The sequence below is a fragment of the Heptranchias perlo genome, chromosome 2, assembly GCF_035084215.1.
Source record: "Heptranchias perlo isolate sHepPer1 chromosome 2, sHepPer1.hap1, whole genome shotgun sequence".
In the NCBI taxonomy this organism is placed as follows: Eukaryota; Metazoa; Chordata; class Chondrichthyes; order Hexanchiformes; family Hexanchidae; genus Heptranchias; species Heptranchias perlo.
In genome coordinates, this window is record NC_090326.1 from 95,825,047 (window position 1) to 95,846,446 (window position 21,400).

The 21,400-nt window shown below is 42.7% G+C and overlaps 1 protein-coding gene across 1 annotated transcript in view; it reads left to right on the forward strand.

Moving 5' to 3' along the window:
• Positions 1–21,400, forward strand: part of elp2 (elongator acetyltransferase complex subunit 2) — a 139,790-nt gene that overhangs the window by 54,390 nt on the left and 64,000 nt on the right. The window contains exons 13-15 of the mRNA XM_068004524.1: positions 2,559–2,750; positions 7,517–7,586; positions 15,789–15,890. Coding sequence (XP_067860625.1) covers positions 2,559–2,750; positions 7,517–7,586; positions 15,789–15,890 — 364 coding nt within the window. The remainder of the gene's footprint in view (positions 1–2,558; positions 2,751–7,516; positions 7,587–15,788; positions 15,891–21,400) is intronic.

A 21,400-nucleotide genomic window follows, 5' to 3' on the forward strand; every position in this document is an offset into this window, starting at 1 on the left:
CTTGGAAAAGGCGAATAATGGGTTGAGATAAGAACATAAGAAATAGGAGCAGGAGTAGGCCATTTGGCTCCTCAAGCCTGCTCCACCATTCAAAAAGATCATGGCTGATCTCCTACCTCAACTCCACATTTCCACCCTATCCTCATATTGCTTGATTCCATCGATCTCAGACTTGAATATACTCAACGACTGAGCATCCAGAGCTCTCGGGTAAAGAATTCCAAAGATTCACAACCCACTCAGTGAAGAAATTTTTCCTCATCTTGGTCCTAAATGGCCAGCCGCTTATTTTAAGACTATGTCCCCTAGTTCTAGATTCTCCAGCTAGGGGAAACAGCCTCTCAGCATCTACCCTGTCAAGCCCTCTAAGAATTGTATACATTTCAATAAGATCCAGAGAGCACAGGCCCATTCTTTTTTTTTATTCGTTCATGGGATGTGGGCATCGCTGGAGAGGCCGGCATTTATTGCCCATCCCTAATTGCCCTTGAGAAGGTGGTGGTGAGCCGCCGCCTTGAACCGCTGCAGTCCGTGTGGTGAAGGTTCTCCCACAGTGCTGTTAGGAAGGGAGTTCAAGGATTTTGACCCAACGACGACGAAGGAACGGTGATATATTTCCAAGTCAGGATGGTGTGTGACTTGGAGGGGAATGTGCAGGTCGTGGTGTTCCCATGTGCCTGCTGCTCTTGTCCTTCTAGGTGGTAGAGGTCGCGGGTTTGGGAGGTGCTGTTAATGAAGCCTTGGCGAGTTGCTGCGGTGCATCCTGTGGATGGTGCATCCTGTGGATGGTGCACACTGCAGCCACTGTGCGCCGGTGGTGAAGGGAGTGAATGTTTAGGGTGGTGGATGGGCTGCTTATCAAGCGGGCTGCTTTGTCCTGGATGGTGTCGAGCTTCTTGAGTGTTGTTGGAGCTGCACTCATCCAAGCAAGTGGAGAGTATTCCATCACACTCCTGACTTGTGCCTTGTAGATTGTGGAAAGGCTTTGGGGAGTCAGGAGGTGAGTCACTCACCGCAGAATACCCAACCTCTGACCTGCTCTCGTACCCACAGTATTTATATGGCTGGTCCAGTTAAGTTTCTGGTCAGTGGTGATCCCCAGGATGTTGATGGTGGGGGATTCGGCGATGGTAATGCCGTTGAATGTCAAGGGGAGGTGGTTAGACTCTCTCTTGTTGGAGATGGTCATTGCCTGGTTTTTGTCTGGCGCGAATGTTACTTGCCACTTATGAGCCCAAGCCTGGACTGCTTCATTATTTGAGGGGCTGTGAATGGAGCTGAACATTGTGCAATCGTCAGCAAACATCCCCATTTCTGATCTTATGATGGAGGGAAGGTCATTGATGAAGCAGCTGAAGGTGGTTGGGCCTAGGACACTGCCCTGAGGAACTCCTGCAGCAATATCCTGGGGCTGAGATGATTGGCCTCCAACAACCACTGCCATCTTCCTTTGTGCTAGGTATGACTCCAGCCACTGAAGAGTTTTCCCCTTGATGCCCATTGACGTCAGTTTTACTAGGGCTCCTTGGTGCCACACTCTGTCAAATGCTGCCTTGATGTCAAGGGCAGTCACTCTCACCTCACCTCTGGAATTCAGCTCTTTTGTCCATGTTTGGACCAAGGCTGTAATGAGGTCTGGAGCCGAGTGGTCCTGGCGGAACCCAAACTGAGCATCGGCGAGCAGGTTATTGATGAGTAAGTGCCGCGTGATAGCACTGTCAACGACACCTTCCATCACTTTGCTGATGATTGAGAGACTGATGGGGCGGTAATTGGCCGGATTGGATTTGTCCTGCTTTTTGTGGACAGGACATGAGATTTCAAGTTGAGAAAATATAGGTCATACAAGTATGTAATGAATGGAGTTGAAGTCGAAAAGAGAGACTCTGAAGTAGATCTGGGAGTAACAGTAGATATGTCACTTTTAATGTCCAATGTGAAGCAGCTTAAAAAATAAAAGCCAGTAGATACTAGGATCTCTAGCCAAAAGAGTAGAATACATGTCTATACAAATTATGACCAGTTTTTGTTGCTATGCCTTAAAGAAATTCATTCACTGGAAACAATAATTTGCTCAAAGTGTGCTCCTCACATTTTAACAAAAGTATCTGAGAGCTTCTCATGACAAACGTCAACACAGCTGGAAAAAGGTAATTTAAGAGAGGTATGGGAGGCTGAAGGCATGTTGAGTCAGAGTATTTAAGAGGCTTTTGAGAACGGTGTGGAAGGTAGCAAGACGTCATTTGGAGAGATTTCAGAAGTAAAGAGCATATGACTGAGCATATGGCCTTTGATTCTGGAGCGGAGGAAACGAATAACGAGCAGTAGTGTGAGGTCAGAGGTGTGGAGGGTACATGCATGGACATACGGCTTGATAAGATTAATTGTTTCTGCTCAAAATAGTTGGGTGCTCGTGTGCTATGCGAAGGTGTCTGATGGGCTAAGTGACCTCTTCTTGTCCTTAACTTTTCTTATGTTCTTATCACTCTTGCTGATCCTGACACTCTTTAGCCTCCAATATTTATGTGGAGATAACTTTTTATTTTCTTTTAATGTAGGTGACTTGGCATGAAATAGCACGACCACAAATACATGGATATGACATGCAGTGCTTAGCTATGATTGGTCGCTTTCAATTTGTTTCTGGTGCTGATGAGAAAGTGCTTCGAGTCTTCACTGCTACGAAGAACTTTGTGGAAAATTTCAGTTCCATTACCCGTGCCCCACTTGAGGACTTTCTCTCAACCAATGTAAGTACACTGAAAACTGATTATAATAAAATTTATACCAAATTTTAAAAAAAGACATTACTCCAGTCATACTTCAGATTAAAATCAAAATCTTGTCAGAATTTGTACAGAAAATTTTTGCAGACTTTAGTGTTGGGATGATACAGGATAGAAATCCTGTGCTTCTATTGAAAGAGACAAAGAAAATTGAGATTATTTTTGTTAGTCGTATTTCAACAAATGTTCTTTATCTTTTGGTCGTAGAAAACAGCTGTCCCTCTTAATTTTGCTAAAAATCCATAACCTTTCTTGTCAAGTAACATGTGATACATCTACCTCTTTCTAATACCAATTGTCATGCTGCACATTCCAGCATTCCTTGATTTACTTTACAAAAGGATCTTCATTATAATCTTCAACTTTTTGATATGAAGTTTTTTTCTGTGGCATTACTCATGGACAAATGAAAATAAAAATATGTATCTCTCTTTGTGTAGTGCTCTGTTTTCTTATATCCTGGAATTATAGAATGTTACAGTACAGAAACAGATCATTTGTCCCATCAAGTCTCTGCTGGTATTTTTTTCCATGAGCCATTCAGTTTAATCTTACTCACTACCTATACTTCTTTAATATTTCTCTTTCTTTTTCAAGCAACTATCTAATTCCCTTTTAAAAGAATTTATGGCTCTGCATCAGAATGGTTTATGGATTTTCCACATTCGAAGCACCCTCTTGTGTAAATAATTTTTTTCTAACGTCTCCTTCAATTCATTTTGTGATAATCTTAAATTAGTGCCCTCTTGTTGCTGACTTGCCAACATTACTATTTATCTTATAATTCATGCATCTTTTTTAAGGAGGTGATCTCCCAAATGGTCTTTGAAAAACCTTACAAGTTGGTGTACGTAGGCTTTAATAAAGCATTCAACAGAGTTCCACATGAAAGGGTATTCGTTAAGCTCAGAGCTGAAGGGATTCAAGATAAATCCTGGGAAAGGATAAGAAATTGACAGAAGGGAAGAAAACAGGAGGCTACTTGTTCGATGAGTAATGTCAGGGTGGGAAAGTACTTAATGGAGTGCCCTAGGGATCTGCAGAGGGGCAGGAACTGCTTATAATTTGCATTAACAGCTTGGATTCAGAAACTCAATATAAATTTGTCAAATTTGCAGATGATGCCAAGCTAGGAGAGGCAGTGGATTATGAGGGAAATACAAAGTGAGTAGGGAAAAATATTTAAGTGGCAGAACAACAGCAGATGAAATTTAATGTGTGAAGTGCTGTACATAATGGTAAAAAATTGCGTCAGAATTCAGAGAGATCTAGGCGTCTTAGTGGATTCAATACTAAGTAAGTCCAACCGTTGCAGAGCATCAATCAACAGAGCAAGTAAAATGCTGAATTATAGCCAAAATAGTAGAGTAGAAGTCAGAAAGAAACAATGGCCCATAAATTGCTCCAAGTGGCGAACAACCGCCGCTCCATAGATTTATACTAACCTACTAACTTACCGCCATCTTTATTGCGGGAACTTCCTCTAATAGGAAGCGGAGAAAAGCCCAGCATTAACTCCAGCAAAGCTAGGACCCGTGGAAGAAGCGAGAGAATCAATCTCTCCCCGCAACCAATTGCAGCATCCTTGAAAAGCCGTGAAGAGTCAAAACTATGAAGTACAAGCTGCAATGTAAAAACCAGGAAGTGAAAACTACAACAATAAAATCATTTGTAAAAACAATTACAGACAGTGGGGAAAAAAGAGAGAGGGTAAGTAATAATTGAATTAAATAAGAGACAGACGGGAAAAGTTTAAAAAAAAAAAAAAAATTTAATGACCAAAAACTATTAACATAAAGCGTAATGAGACTCCACATTTTTAAAAGTTTAATTTTTAGTTGTTTGGCAGTCATTAAGACTAAGTTTAAAAACTTAGCTTCGACCTGGTATATTCAAGCATACCTGTTTTGTGGCGATATTAGTTAGTTTCCAGCTGGGCAGAAGAGCAAGTTGGCCCTGGTCTGTTGATTCTGTTGATTGCAGTTGGCGATATCCCTTTAAGGCGAAGCTGTCAATTTGCTGGCGAACCAGGAACAGCACGTTCCGGATTTCCTGTTTGACTGCACATGTGCAGACTTCGGAACTTGCTCTTTCATTTGGGTACTAATAATGGCAAGCACTGTTGAGATCATCGTTCTTTTTAAAGCAATTTCCGGCCCAATGTTGAAACAATGGAGTATGCTAGTCAGACTACACCAGCAGTACTGTGTCTAGTTCTGATCATCAAGACATGGGGGAGATATTCAAGTACTGCCCTCTTTGTGCTGTTCTTAAACCTATTCGGGTGTTGTGTTGAGGTAATACACTATGTCCTGCTTCAGTAGTATTCCATTAGTGGTGTGGAACAAAAGCAATGTATCAGGGGAATGCAAGTGTCCATTTTCTCTTGCAATTGTAGTTTTTATTGATCAGTTTTAGTGTTCTGTGTACTGAAAAATTGAGCATTACATTTAAAACAAAAGTGAGAATTTAAGCCTGCCCTGCCCTGCCCTGCCTGACAGATTTTTATGGGTAAACTAAGGCCTTCGCATTACAGTTAGCTTTTGTATCTGTCCAACTGAGTATAATGCATGTAACATGTAGCTTATCTGTAAGAACAATCTTCATGGTATTTTCCCTGCTTTAAAGGTTATAGAAATGACTGGGAGTGTATTGTTTAGTTGAAGTCTTCTATCTTTACTCCTTGAAGTGATATTTTTAATTGTAGTCTGAAATCACTAAGTACAGATGAGGGAGGCTATTCAGTTCATCTCTTCAACCTTCTATAGTAACCCACAATTCCCCCTATTCCGGCATATAATTGCTCATTGAACGATTTTAATTTTTGTCTCCATTATCCTACCTGGAAGCCCGTTCCAGGTATTCATCACTCATTTTATTACGAGATGCTTCTTAACATCAGTCCTGAACTTGCCTTTTATCAGTATGTATTTATGCCCCTGCAAGCTGCAGTTGTGATTTAATTTGAAATAGTGCTCAGGATTTTGTTGTTAATATTTAGAACAATATTTAGGAAAAAAAACGTTCACCCAGAGGGTGGTGGGGGTCTGGTACTCACTGCCTGAAAGGGTGGTCGAGGCAGAAACCCTCAACTCATTTTAAAAGCACCTGGATGTGCATCTGAAGTGCAGTGACCTACAGGGCTATGGACCAAATGCTGGAAAGTGGGATTAGGGTGGGTGGTTCATTTTCAGCCGGCGCAAACACGATGGCGCAGAAGGGCCTCCTTCTGTGCAGTAAATTTTCTATGATTCTAACTTATAATTGTCACTCAGTTGGGGCAGACTATTTTTAAACATTTCTGCAAAGCAGAGAGGTTGTCTGCAATCCATTCATTGATTCATTTGCTTGTAGGAAAAACTTAACACTTCTTGCCTTTTTGTTTATAAGTCAACTGGGTAAGTCAGTGCAGATTTGTTAAAGGATAATCTTGTTTGACTAACTTGATTGAGTTCTTTAATGAAGTAACGGAGAGGGTTGATGGTAGTGCAGTTGACATTGTGTATATGGACTTTCAGAAGGTAATTGATAAAGTACCATATAATACACTTGCTGGCAAAATTAAAGCCAGCGGCAGCGGCGACACAAAATTGGCTAAGGGACAGAAAACAGAGAGTAGTGATGAACGGCTGTTTTTCAGACTGGAGGGGAGTATCCAGTGGTGTGCCTCGTGGGTCGGTATTCGGACATTGCTCTTTTTGATATATATATATATTAATGACCTGGATTTGGGTATACAGGATATAATTTCAAAGTTTGTAGATGACACAAAACTTAGGAATGTAGTAAACATTGTGCAGGATAGTAACAAACTTCAGGAGGACATAGACCGGTTATGGGAAGATTTGGTAGAAGTGTTCAAAATCATGAATCGTTTTGGTAGAGTAAGTCAGGAGAAACTGTTTCCAATGGCAGAAGGATCGATAACCTGAGGACACAGATTTAAGGTGACTGGCAAAAGAACCAGAGGCAACATGAGGAAACATTTTTTATGCAGAGAGTTGTTATGATCTGGAATGCACTGCCTGGAACGATGGTGGATGCAGATTCAATTATAACTTTCAAAGGGGAATTGGATAAATACTTGAAGGGAAAAAAAATTGCAGGGCTGTGGGGAAAGAGCAGGGGAATAGGACTAATTGGTTAGCTCTTTCAAAGAACGGGCACAGTGGGCCGAATGGCCTCCTTTTGTGCTGTAACCTACTATGCCACTATATTATCTGTTGAATGTTAGAACGTACATTGTTTGAACTGCATCTTGTCGTTTATAACAGTGCCAATTTCCATGTGTTTGGGAGTGCTACGAGGATGCTGATTGATGTGCTCCTGTAGGATAGTGGCTTTCAGACTTTTCTATGTGGGACCTCCTGCAAATACTGACACTTCCTGCCCTAACTTGTGAAGGACTGTGTCACTAAGCCAAAGTAAATGGTGCCATCAGACCAGAAAGTGTTGTGTTTACAAATGTGTCAACAAATAAATAAAAATACTGACAATACATAGTACTGAATTTTCAAGACAATGTGCTATCCCAGGCCCCAGATGGACAGAAAGCTGATGATCTTGTGAGCCCTAATTTGAAAATCTTTGCTGTATAACCCTAGTTAGCTGGGTATAAATGATAGATACTGCACAGAGGTGGAAGGTTTTGCAACCCATCAAATACCATCTTCCAGTTTTTATATTGTGATGCCATTGTATTGATTTTTATTTCTGTGCTTTTATTGCAGGTAGGTGATGAAATCCCTGAAGGTGCTAGTGTACCTGCTTTAGGACTGTCAAATAAGGCAGTTTTTCAAGGTATTTAAAAAGTAAAGTCACTTACCTGTTTTAAGTTGTAACTCAGTTTGACAACATTTATTCTGTTTTGATGATGTGGTATATTTGACATACATAATAAACTGCATATACTTCATTAGTAAGGATCTGTATTTTATATTTACATGTGTTGCATTTATCGAAATGATTATTAAATGTTGTGTTTGTATGCAATTAATATTTTAGATCTCTGACTTAGCCTCAACAAGCAGCATTATCAGTGCAAATCATAGACTGCTGTTGGGGCTTGAAGGATGGGACATGGGGCTAACCTTCAAGCCCCATGTCCCATCCTTCACTAAGATCATATACTTCTATCTCTGCAAAATTGCCTGGCTCTGTCTCTACTTCACTTCCATCACACCTGAAGCCTTTGTCACACTTTCATTACCTCAAGATTCTACTTCTTCATTGCTTCTCTCGCTGGCCTCCCAAGCTCCACAAAATTCTTCTATGCCGCGCTACATCCCGATCCCCCTCACCCCTGTCCTCGTTGGCTTCCGTTGGCTCCCCTCACACTCCAACACTCCAAATTCAAAATGCTTCTTGTTTTTAAAAAAAATCCCTCCGTTTACAAACCCCTCTGTGCCATGTCCCATCCTACTCTGCAACCTCTTCTGTTCTATATCCCAGCCCATGTCCTAAGGTCCTTTGACTCTGGCCACTTCTTCATCCTCCCCTCCTGGTGCACCTTTCCTTCATCAGTTATTAAGGGATATGGGCCAAAGGCAGGTTTCTGGAGTTAGATCGCAGATCAGCCATGATCTTATCAAATGGCGGAGCAGGCACGAGGGGCTGAATGGCCTACTCCTGCTCCTATGTTCCTATGCATCACCTTGCCTTGCTAAGCCCCTCCTGCCTTTTTAAAAGCTTCTTTAAAACCTTTCTTTTTGACTGTAAATTTGATCACCTTTCCTAATTCACCTTCTACTGTCTTGTCCATTCTCAATTTTATTATGGTAAAGCACTATACAGATGGAAGTAGTTGTAGCGCCGCATCGCTACTGTTTTTCTCTCTGCCATTTTGGTCTTTCTCTGTTCTCTCTTGCTCCCCACCACCCAACTCCAGCAGAGGCTTATAAGAAAAGAACATAAGAAATAGGAATAGGAGTAGGCTACATGACCCATTCAACATGATCATGGCTGATCTTCGACCTCAACTCTACTTATCCCCCCAGTCCCCATATCCCTTGATTCCCCTAGAATCCAAAAATCTATCCATCTAAGCCTTGAATATACTCAACCACTGAGCATCCACAGCCCTTTGGGGGAGAGAATTCCAAAGATTCACAACCCTCTGAGTGAAGAAATTCCTTCTCATCTCGGTCTTAAATGGCTGACCCCTTATCCTGAGACTTTTCCCCCTAGTTCTAGATTCTTCAGCCAGGGGAAACAACCTCTCAGCATCTACCCTGTCAAACCCTCTCAGAATCTTATGTTTCAATGAGATCACCTCTCATTCTTCTAAACTCGAGAGTATAAGCCCATTCTACTTAATCTCTCCTCATAGGATATCGCAGAAATCAATCTAGTCAACCTTCGTTGCACTGCCTGTAAGGCAAGTATATTCTTCCTTAGATAAGGAGACCACAACTGTACACAGTACTCCAGGTGTGGTCTCACCAAAGCCCTGTACAATTGCAGCAAGACTTCCTTACTCTTGTACTCCAACCCCCTTGCAATAAAGGCCAGCATACCATTTGCCTTCCTAATTGCTTGCTTTACCTGCATGTTAACTTTCTGTGTTCCGTGTACAAGGATACCCAAATCTTTCTGAACACCAACATTTAATAGTTTCTCACCATTTTAAAAAATATTCTGCTTTTCTTATCCTTCCTACCAAACTGAATAATCTCACATTTCCCCACATTATACTCCATCTGCCACCTTCTTGCCCACTCTCTTAACCTGTCTATATCCCTTTGTAGACTTTGTGTCCTCCTCACAGCTTACTTTCCCACCTCGCTTTGTATCATCAGCAAATTTGTATACATTACACTTGGTCCCTTCATCTGAGTCATTAATATAGATTGTAAATAGCTGAGGCCTAAGCACTGATCCTTGTGGCACCCCTCTAGTTACAGCCTGCCAACCTGAAAATGAACCGTTTAGTCCTACTCTCTGTTTTCTGTTCGTTAACCAATCCTCAATCCGTGCTAATATATTACCCCCAACCTCACGAGCCCTTATCTTGTGTAACAACCTTTTGTGAGGCACCTTATCAAATGCCTTTTGAAAATCCAAATATACTACACTGGTTCCCCTTTATCTACCCTGCTAGTTACAGTCTCAAAAGACTCCAGTAGATTTGTCAAACACGATTTCTCTTTCATAAAACCATGTTGACTCTGCCTAATCATATTATGACTTTCTAAGTGCCCCGTTATTACGTCCTTAATAATAGATTCCAGCATTTTCCCAACGACCGATGTCAGGCTAACTGGCCTGTAGTTCCCTGTTTTCTCTCACCCTCCTTTCTTGAATAATGGGGTGGCGTTTGCTACCTCCCAATTCACTGGGACAGTTCTAGAATCTGGGAATTTTGGAAGATCACAACTATTGCATCCACTATCTCTGCAGCCACCTCTTTTAGACCCTTCGGATGTAGGCCATCAGGTCCAGGGGATTTGTTGGCTTTTAGTCCCATTAATTTCTCCAGTACTTTTTCTTTACTAGTATTAATTATTTTAAGTTCCTCACTCTTGTTTGACCCTTCGTTCCCCACTATTTCTGGTATTTTTTTGTCCTCTATTGTGAAGACAGATTCAAAATATTTGTTTAACGTCTCTGCTATTTCCTTATTCCCCATTATAATTTCTCCAGTCTCAGCCTCTAAGGGGCCCATGTTTGCTTTCGCTACTCTCTTCCTTTTTACATACTTGTAGAAGCTCTCACAATCTGTTTTTATATTTCTTGCTAGTTTACTCTCATTGTATTTTCTCCCTCTTTATCAATTTTTTGGTCATCCTTTGCGAGTTTCTAAAACTCTCCCAATCCTCAGGTTTAATATTCTTCTTGGCAACGTTTTTAATCTAGTTAAACTTCTTTAGTTAGCCACGGATGGATCAATTTTCCCGTGGAGTTTTTATTCCTCAAGGGAATGTATATTCGTTGAGAATTGTGAAATATTTCTTTAAATGTTTGCCACGGCTTATCTACCATTATATCTTTTAATCTAATTTCCCAATCAACCGTAGCCAACTTACCCCTCATACCTATGCAATTGAATTTGTTTAAGTATAAGACTCTAGTTTCGGATTTAAGTATATCACTCTCGAACTCAATATGAAATTCTATCATATGATCATTCTGCCCGAGTGGATCCCTTACTATGAGATTACTAATTAACCCTGTCTCATTCCACACAACAAGATCTAAAATAGCCTGTTCCCTGGCTGGTTCCACAACGTGGTGTTCTAGGAAACTGTTTTGAATGCATTCCATGAACTCGTCCTTCAAACTACTTTTACCGATTTGATTTGCCCAGTTTATATGAAGATTAAAGTCCCCCATGATTATTGCATTACCTTTGTTACAAGCTACTCTTATTTCTTGGTTAATACTCTGTCCAACAGAATAACTACTGTTAGGGGGCCTATAAACTACTCTCACCAATGTTTTCTGCCCCTTGTTATTCTTCTTATCTCCACCCATACTGATTCTATTTCCTGATCTTCCAAGCCAAGATCCTTTCTCACTACTGTCTTAATGCCATCCTTTATTATCAGGGCTACCTCTTCCTCCTTTTCCATTTGGCCTGTCTTTTCGAAAAGTCAAGTTCCCTAGAATATTTAGTTCCCAACCTTGGTCACCTTGCAACCATGACTGAGGAATGGCTACGAGATCAAACCCATTTATCTCTATTTGTGCCATTAATTCGTCTATCTTGTTAAGATTGCTTTGTGAGATAAAGCACCTTTAATTTTAACTTTTTACTATTTTCCCGATTTGACCTTATTCTTTGATGCACTATTACAGTTAAACTCTCTGCCCCTTCCTGACTCACTTTGCTTATCTTTACCCAAATCGCGATACTACCGTATGGCCTTGACTTTTCTCTTCAGAATTATAAATTTACCCTTACCTGAACTCTCGCCCCCACGCCAACCCACCCACCCCGCACCAACTTTTTAGTTTAAAGCCCTTTCTAACGCCCTAGTTATTCGATTCGCCAGGACACTGGTCCCAGCCCTATTTAAGTGGAGCCCGTCCCAACAGAGCAGCTCCCTCTTTTCCCAGTGCTGTTGCCAGTGCCCCATGAAACAAAACCCCCGTCTTCCGCACCGCTTTTTCAGCTGTGCGTTTAACTCTGATCTGTTTGTCCCTATGCCGATTTGTGTGTGGCTCAGGTAGTAATCCAGAGATTATTACCTCTGAGGTTCTGCCTATTAATTTGGACCCTAACTCCTCAAACTCCCTCAGCAGAGCCTCATTCCTAGTTCTACCGATGTCACTGGTTCCTATGTAGACCATAACAGCTGGATCCATCCTCTCATGCTCCAAGTTCTTCCCCAGCTGCGACGAGATATCCTTAACCCTGGCACCGGGCAGGCAACGCAGCCTTCAGAACTCCCGGTCACGGCGGCAGAGAAAAGTATCTATCCCCCTGACTATGCTGTCCCCTACCACCACCACCACATTCCTTTTTACTCCCCCCTACTTGAATCGCCTCCTTTACCATGGTGTCGTAGTCAAATGGCCCATCTTCCCTGCAGTCTTTGTTCTCATCCACACATGTAGCAAGTACCTTGTACCTGTTGGACAAGGTCAAAGGCTGAGGCTCCTCCACCACTGCATCTTGGGTCCCCATACCTGCCCGTCTCGCAATCACATCCTCCTGTCCCTGACCACTGAACAAATCTAAACTACTACTTAACTTAAGGGATGTGACTACCTCCTGGATTGAAGTGTCCAGATAACTCCACTGCGCCCCCCCCCCCCCCCCAGCCCCTCAGTCTAATGCATCGCAATGTCTGCAGCTTGGACTCCAGCTCAACAACTCTGTAGTAGAGACTGGTTCTGTGGACTCTGATACCTTGCAGAAATGACTATTCCTCAGTGTAGGCTAGACACAGGCATAGGAACAGGAGTAGGCCATTCAGCCCCTTGAGCCTGCTCTGCCATTTGATAAGATCATGGCTGATCTGTGATCTAACTCCATATACCTGCCTTTGGCCCATATCCCTTAATACCTCTGGTTGCCAAAAAGCTATCTATCTCACATTTAAATTTAGCAATTGAGCTAGTATCAATTGCTGTTTGCGGAAGAGAGTTCCGAACTTCTACAACCCTTTGTGTGTAGAAATGTTTTCTAATCTCACTCCTGAAAAGTCTGGCTCTAATTTTTAGACTGTGCCCCCTACTCCTAAAATCCCCATCCAGTGGAAATAGTTTCTCTCTATCCATCCTATCTGTTCCCCTTGATATCTTATAAACTTCGATCAGATCACCCCTTAACCTTCTAAACTCTAGAGAATACAACCCCAATTTGTGTAATCTCTCCTCGTAACTTAACCCTTGAAGTCCGGGTATCATTCTAGTAAACCTACACTGCACTCCCTCCAAGGCCAATATGTCCTTCCGAAGGTGCGGTGCCCAGAACTGCTCACAGTACTCCAGGTGCGGTCTAACCAGGGTTTTGTATAGCTGCAGCATAACTTCTGCCCCCTTGTACTTTCGTCCTCTAGATATAAAGGCCAACATTCCATTTGCCTTCTTGATTATTTTCTGCACCTGTTCATGACACTTCAATGATCTATGTACCTGAACCCCTAAGTCCCTTTGGACATCCACTGTTTTTAACTTTTTACCATTTAGAAAGTAACCTGTTCTATCCTTTTTTGATCCAAAGTGGATGACCTCACATTTGTCTACATTCCCCTGTCCATTATTTTAGTCACCTCTTCAAAAAATTCAATCAGGTTTGTCAGGCACGACCTACCTTTCACAAATCCATGCTGGCTCTGTCTGATTAACTGAAAATTTTCAAGGTGTTCAGTCACCCTATCCTTAATTATAGACTCCAGCATTTTCCCCACAACAGATGTTAGGCTAACTGGTCTATAATTCCCCGGTTTCCCTCTCTCTCCTTTCTTAAAAAGCGGAGTGACGTGCAATTTTCCAATCTAGAGGGACAGTTCCTGAATCTGGAGAACTTTGAAAGATTATAGTTAGGGCATCCGCAATGTGCTCGCCTACTTCCTTTAAAACCCTGGGATGGAAACCATCTGGTCCTGGGGATTTGTCACTCTTTAGTGCTATTATTTTCCTCATTACTGTTGCTTTACTTATGTTAATTTTATCGAGTCCCTGTCCCCAATTCAATATTAGTTTTCTTGGGATTTCTGGCATGCTATCCTCTTTTTCGACTGTAAATACTGACGCAAAGTAATCGTTCAACATGTCCGCCATTTCCCCATTGTCAATGACAATATCCGCACTTTCAGTTTTTAAGGGGCCAACACTGCTCCTGACCACCCTCTTTTTCCTAATATAACTATAAAAGTTCTTCGTGTTGGTTTTGATATCCCTTGCGAGTTTCTTTTCATACTCTCTTTTTGTAGCCCTTACTATCTGTTTTGTGACCCTTTGTTGCTCTTTGTATCTTTCCCATTCGCCAGGATCTGTGCCATTTTTTGCCTTTTTGTATGCCCTTTCCTTATGTCTTATACTGTCCCTTACCTCTTCAGTTGTCCATGGCTGTTTTTTTTGGCAAGTAGAGTTCTTGCCCCTCAGGGTATAAACCGATTCTGTATCACGTTAAATGTTTCTTTAAACATTTCCCACTGATCATCAGTCGTTTTACCCATTAACAGATTTGCCCAGTTTACTGTGGACAGTCTCTGTCTCATCCTATTGAAGTCGGCCTTGCCCAAGTCTAGAATCTTAGCAGCTGATTCACTTTTTTCCCTTTCAAACACCACATTGACCTCGACCATGTTATGATCACTATTGGATAGATGTTCACGCACAGTTAAGCCGTTAACTAAATCTGGTTCATTACTCATTACTAAATCTAGTATGGCTTGCCCCCTTGTTGCCTCTAGGACATACTGCTGTAGAAATCTATCCCGGACACACTCAAGAAATTCACTACCTTTCTGACAGTTGCTCGTCTGCTTTTCCCAATCTATGTGAAGGTTAAAGTCCCCCATTAAGACCACTATGCCTTTCTTACACGAACTAGCTATATATGCATCTCCCTTGTGAAGGATATAGTGCGAACTTTTGCTGGTAGTCTTTTTCACATATCCACGACTGTAACCAACAGAAAAATCTAATCTTTTTCATTCTTTTGTTTTGCTTTGCTTGATCTCCCTCTGAGGAAGCAACTCCACAAAAGTATCAAAGTTAGTGTACATATTATGCATGATCAATAGAAGCAGGTATCACAGCCATGCCTATTTCTGCTCTTCCTTCATGTCTATGAACGAGCAATTTCCAGTAAAGTCATTGAATAGTGATCAGAAGCAGGAACCTTGGCTGATTTTCATTCAGAAATCCCCATCCCCTCATTTCGGAGCCTTAACTGATTTTCATTAACAACCTCCCTCTCCTATAACCTGGGACACCAAGATTAATTCCACTGTTCTGAACCAGATCAGCTAACTCAGTAGAGACCAGCGATTGAGCCTCAACTTCTGGCCTATGAGGCTCTGTCCCGCACCACATGGCCTATTTACCCACTGATCATTTAAGGGAGCTGCAGTGGTACATTATTAATGCACTGTTTGTATCTCTGTGTAAAGTATACACACAATAGCTGTCTGACTGACTGCTCCTCATATAAATGAGTCTCAGTGGATTTCTTTTTAAAAAAAATCTCAAATTAATAGGACATTGTAGGCCAGCTCCATCTTCGCTGTGCTAATGTACAATTGTAATAAAATGTTAGGCTATCCTACTGAAGGTTAATTGTGCATAGCCTAAAAAGAAATGCCTTTTAAACTGAAGGACGCTGTTTTGAAATCACTTAAAAACAAATGACAAAGTTCATATTACGAGCAGGTTTCATCTTGCATGCGTTCAAATTAATACATTGTTTTGTTTTGGTTTTGAAGATGCAACACAGTATTATTTATGTAAACATTTGGTGGGTTAAACTAAACATGATAAAATTCACTGAAGTTTTAAGAAAGGCTGAATGTTGACGTCTAATAGGATAATTTACTTTCCCTGCCGCAGGAGATATAGCTGCCAATGCAAGTAAAATGGACCTAAGTGCAATGCCACTCAGTGTTGCTGACCAGTATCCTCAGACTTACTTCCAGCCAATCAGCCTTACAGGTATGTGATTCTACAAGATTCAAGAAGGTTGTTTCCAGAATTTATGGGGACTTTTAAATTTAAAAATATAGTGGAAATTGAGATATTTTGCAACCTCCTTATCAAAATGTGAAAGTTTGGAAAGTGCTGTGTATACTGCCTATGAATATTAATTTCACAACCAAGAACTTCACTGGATTTTTATGGAATGTTATTTTCATCCATGTTCAAAGTAGCGTATCTTAGAATTGCCCAACTTATCCGTATGGGCTTAAATCCTATTCCCAACTAGCTCTATATGCAACTCCTTTGTGAAGGATATAGTGTGAACTTTTGCTGGTAGTCTTTTTCACATATCCACGACTGTAACCAACAGAAAAATCTAATCTTTTTCATTTTTTTGTTTTGCTTTGCTTGATCTCCCTCTGAAGAAGCAACTCCATAAAAGTATCAAAGTTAGTGTACATATTATCAAATATACAGTACTACGACTGAAAAATCTGGATATCCTTCAATACATGTACTACAACACCAACTTGCATTTATATAATGCGTTTAATATAGAAAAACATCTCAAGGCGCCTCACAGAGGTGTAATCAGACATAGAAGGACATAGTAGGAGAGGTGACCAAAAGCTTGGTCAAACAGGTGGGTTTTGAGGAGGACCTTAAAAGAGGAGATGTCGTTGGAGAAGTAGAGGATTTTAGGGAGGAAATTCAGAGCGTGGGGCCCAAATAGCTGAAGGCACATGACTACAATGGTGAGGTGCAGGTGGGAATGTAAAAAAGCCAGCGCCTGAGGAACAGAGCGTTTGGAGGGGTTGTAGGGCTGGAGGAGGTGCAGAGATGGGGAGGGGCAAGGCATTAAAAAGATTTAAACACAAGGACCAGAATTTTAAATTTAAGTCATTGGGGGACCGAAAGCAAGGGTATGGATGGGTGAGCAGAACTTACTGTGGGATAAGATACAGGCAGCAGAGTTTTGGATGAACTCAAATTTATGGAGGGTGGAGAATGGAATGCCAGCCAGGAGAGCATTGGAATAGATAGTTCAGGTGATAAAGCATGGGAGTTGATACATGTCTGTGAATGATGTGGCTAAAGGGCAAACTGCAAATTATGAAGAGGAGATGACCAGGGACAGATCTTTGGGAGACTCCAGAAGTAACGGTGCTGGGCAGGAAGAGGAGACATTGCTGGAGATGCTCTGGACAATAGGAATAGGAGTAGGCCATTCAGCCCCTCGAGCCTGCTCTGCCATTTGATAAGATTATGGCTGATCTGTGATCTAACTCCATATACCTGCCTTTGGCCCATATCCCTTAATACTTTTGGTTGCCAAAAAGCTATCTATCTCAGATTTAAATTTAGCAATTGAGCTAGCATCAATTGCCGTTTGCGGAAGAGAGTTCCAAACTTCTACCACCCTTTGTGTGTAGAAATGTTTTCTAATCTCGCTCCTGAAAGGTCTGGCTCTAATTTTTAGACTGTGCCCCCTACTCCTAAAATCCCCAACCAGCGGAAATAGTTTCTCTCTATCCACCCTATCTGTTCCCTTTAATATCTCATAAACTTCGATCAGATCACCCCTTAACCTTCTAAACTCTAGAGAATACAACCCCAATTTGTGTGATCTCTCCTCGTAACTTAACCCTTGAAGCTGGGTATCATTCTAGTAAACCTACACTGCACTCTCTCCAAAGCCAATATGTCCTTCCGGAGGTGCGGTGCCCAGAACTGCTCACAGTTCTCCAGGTGTGGTCTCACCAGGGTTTTGCATAGTTGCAGCATAATTTCTGCCCCCTTTTACTCTAGTCCTCTAGATATAAAGGCCAGCATTCCATTCGCCGCCTTGATTATTTTCTGCACCTGTACATAACACTTCAATGATCTATGTGCCTGAACTCCTAAGTCCCTTTGGACATCCACTGTTTTTAACTTTTTACCATTTAGAAAGTACCCTGTTCTATCCTTTTTTGATCCAAAGTGGATGACCTCACATTTGTCTACACTGAATTCCATTTGCCACCAATTTTGCCCATTCACCTAATCTATCAATATCACTTTGTAATTTTATGTTTTCATCTACACTGCTTACAATGCCACCAATCTTTGTGTCATCGGCAAACTTAGATATGAGACTTTCTATGCCTTCATCTAAGTCGTTAATAAATATTGTGAATAATTGAGGCCCCAAGACAGATCCCTGCGGGACTCCACTCGTCACATCCTGCCAACGTGAGTACCTTCCCATTATCCCTACTCTCTGTCGCCTTTCGCTCAGCCAACTTCCTAACCAAGTCTGTACTTTTCCCTTGATTCCATGGGCTTCTATCTTAGCTAACAGTCTCTTATGTGGGACCTTATCAAATGCCTTCTGGAAGTCCATATAAATAACATCCTTTGACATTCCCCTGTCCACTACTTTAGTCACCTCTTCAAAAAATTCAATCAGGTTTGTCAGGCACAACCTATCTTTCACAAATCCATGCTGGCGCTCTCTGATTAACTGAAAATTCTCGAGGTGTTCAGTCACCCTATCTTTAATTATAGACTCCAGCATTTTCCCCACAACAAATGTTCGGCTAACTGGTCTATAATTCCCTGGTTTCTCTCTCCTTTCTTAAAAAGCGGAGTGACGTGCAATTTTCCTATGTGGAGGGACAGTTCCTGAATCTAGAGAACTTTGACTGTGGCTGTGATCGGAGAAGTAATAATGGAACAATGAGGTTTTGAAAGTGAAAGGGACAGTACCTGAGGAGAAGGAACCACTTACAATCTCAGCCAGCTTGTGGGCCAGGATGGGAAGTTGGATGGTCAGCAGTTTAGTGAGAATACGGTCAAGAGAGCAGGAGGCGGATCTCATGGTATCCAAGGTGAAGTTAAGGGAATTGTTGAGCAGATCGACAGCTGCAGAAGAATAGTGGAAAACAGACGGCCAAAGGCTCAGCACTTGGCATTTAGAAAGTGCCACTGTAAGTGATTTGGAGGAGAGTTTTTTTTCTAGGCATGGACGATGAAGGAATTGGGGCCAGTAGGGGGGGTGTGGGTGGTGAGAGATACAAGAAAGTAGTCGGACTTTTTTTCTATTCGTTCATGGGATGTGGGCGTTGCTGGCAAGACCAGCATTTATTGCCCAGCCCTAATTGCCCTTGAGAAGGTGGTGGTGAGCTGCCGCCTTGAACTGTTGCAGTCCGTGTGGTGAAGGTTCTCCCACAGTGCTGTTAAGTTAGGTTGTGAGTTCCAGAATTTTGACCCTGCGACGAAGAAGGAGCGGTGATATATTTCTAAGTCAGACGGGACGGGGCAGCTTGGACGGGAACGTGCAGGTCGTGGTCTTCCCATGCGCCCGTTGCCCTCGAACTTCTGGATGGTAGAGGTTGCAGGTTTGGGAGTTGCTGCCGTGCATCTTGTAGATGGTACACACTGCAGCCATGGTGTACCAGTGATGGAGGGAATGAATGTTTACGGTGGTGGATGGGGTGCCAATCAAGCTGGCTGCTTTGTCCTGGATGGTGTCGAGCTTCTTGAGTGTTGTTAGAGCTGCACTCATCCAAGGAAGTGGAGAGTATTCCATCTCACTCTTGACTTGTGCCTTGTAAATGGTGGAAAGACTTTGGGGAGTCAGGAGGTGAGTCACTTGCTGTAGAATACCCAGCCTCTGACCTGCTCTTGTAGCCATGGTATTTATGTGGCTGGTCCAGTTAAGTTTCTGGTCAATGGTGACCCCCAGGATGTTGATGGTGGGGGTTCGGCGATGGTAATGCCGTTGAATGTCAAGGGGAGGTGGTTAGACTCTCTCTTGTTTGAGATGGTCATTGCCTGCCACTTGTCTGGCGCGAACGTTGCTTGCCAATTATCAGCCCAAACCTGGATGTTGCCCAGGTCTTGCTGCATGCGGGCACGGACTGCTTCATTATCTGAGGGGTTGTGAATGGAACTGAACACTGCAATTATCAGCGAACATCCCCACTTCTGACTTTGATGGAGGGAAGGGCATTGATGAAGCAGCTGAAGGTGGCTGGGCCGAGGACACTGCCCTGAGGAACTCCTGCAGCAATGTCCTGGGGCTGAGATGATTGGCCTCCAACAACTGCTACTATCTTCCTTTGTGCTAAGTATGGACCCAACCATTGGAGAGTTTTCCCCCTGATTCCCATTGACTTCAATTTTACTAGGGCTGCTCAATGCCACACTCTGTCAAATGCTGCCTTGATGTCCAGGGCAGTCACTCTCACTAAAAGCAAATGGCCTTTTCTGTGGGAGGGAGGCCATATGAGATGGCAAGGTCGAGGGCTGGCTGTGGGTACGGGTAGTAAGTTTCTATGGTGCGGTTCAGGGAGCACCGGAGGACAATTAATTCAGAGGAGAGAGGGCTACGGGAGTTGAGATGAAGATTCAACTCACGAAGGATTAACCCTAGCTTAATGCTGAGACTGAAGGAGGAAGACAGGGCGGATATCTCTGTTAGAAACCTGGTGTAGGGCTTAGGGGAGCAGTAGAGAATGAGGATTTTAAAGGAGGTTGAGGGGGGCGGAGGGTGGAGTAAAACATAGTGAGTTGCTCGAAGGAGGAAAAAGTACCAGAGGAGTAGGGGGAAGAGACCAAAATGTGATTTGGTGATAAGGACCACACTGCCACCACTGCGGGTGGGGGGAGGTGCAAGTGGTGGTTTGGTGGGGGAGGCTTCAGTGAGGGGCAAGAGTTTGTGATCTGTGAGCCAAGTTTCAGTCAAAACCAGGATGTAGATTGTTGATGGCAAGGGTTTTGTTTGCAAGTAAATGGACATTCTGGAGGGAGTTGAGGAGAGGGATACTGTTGTTGATCCGCTGGCAGGAGTCCTAGATAACAGTGCTAGATGGGGTGGGCGGGATGGGAAAGAGTTTGGCAAGGTTAGCCCCCAGCGGGCATGTTGGGCGGAAAGGTCAGTGTGAGAGGAGGACGGTACAATTGGGAACGCTGCTCAGAAGGCAGCAACGGAAGCTTCAATGGGTTTTTCGGAGAATGCCAAGAGAGGCCCAGAAGGTAGCTGTGAGCTTATCCAAGGGTGATTCAAGCCTGGAATGGTGACAGGAGAGTAGAAAGGCAGAGGAGAGGTGATGGGTTGGGGTAAGGCTTGGGGAGGCAACGTATCCAAGAAGGGAGAAATGAAAGGTGACATGACTGAGTGACGGGAAGAGGAGGAGACAGGACAGAAGGGGCCAAGAGAAAAACAGGGAGATAGAAGTAATGGACTTGGTTCTGGAGTGGCAACCAAAATGCGCACACGAATGGACGTGGAGGGACGTCGGGATTTCAAGGGCAGCTTTGAGGCGTATCATGAACCACATATAGACTTTAAGGCAGTGTCCCCATTAGTTTGCTTATGTCTCGAGTTGCTGATAATAAAGGTTCATGATGTTCAAATTTAGGATTTATCCACCAATGAGACAATAGTGCTGAAAATGCTCTTTGCAAACTTCCAGGTCTACAAAAAATTCTAACAGAAGTAAGAAATGTAAACATGAATAAGCAGTTGCCAGGGCTTCATG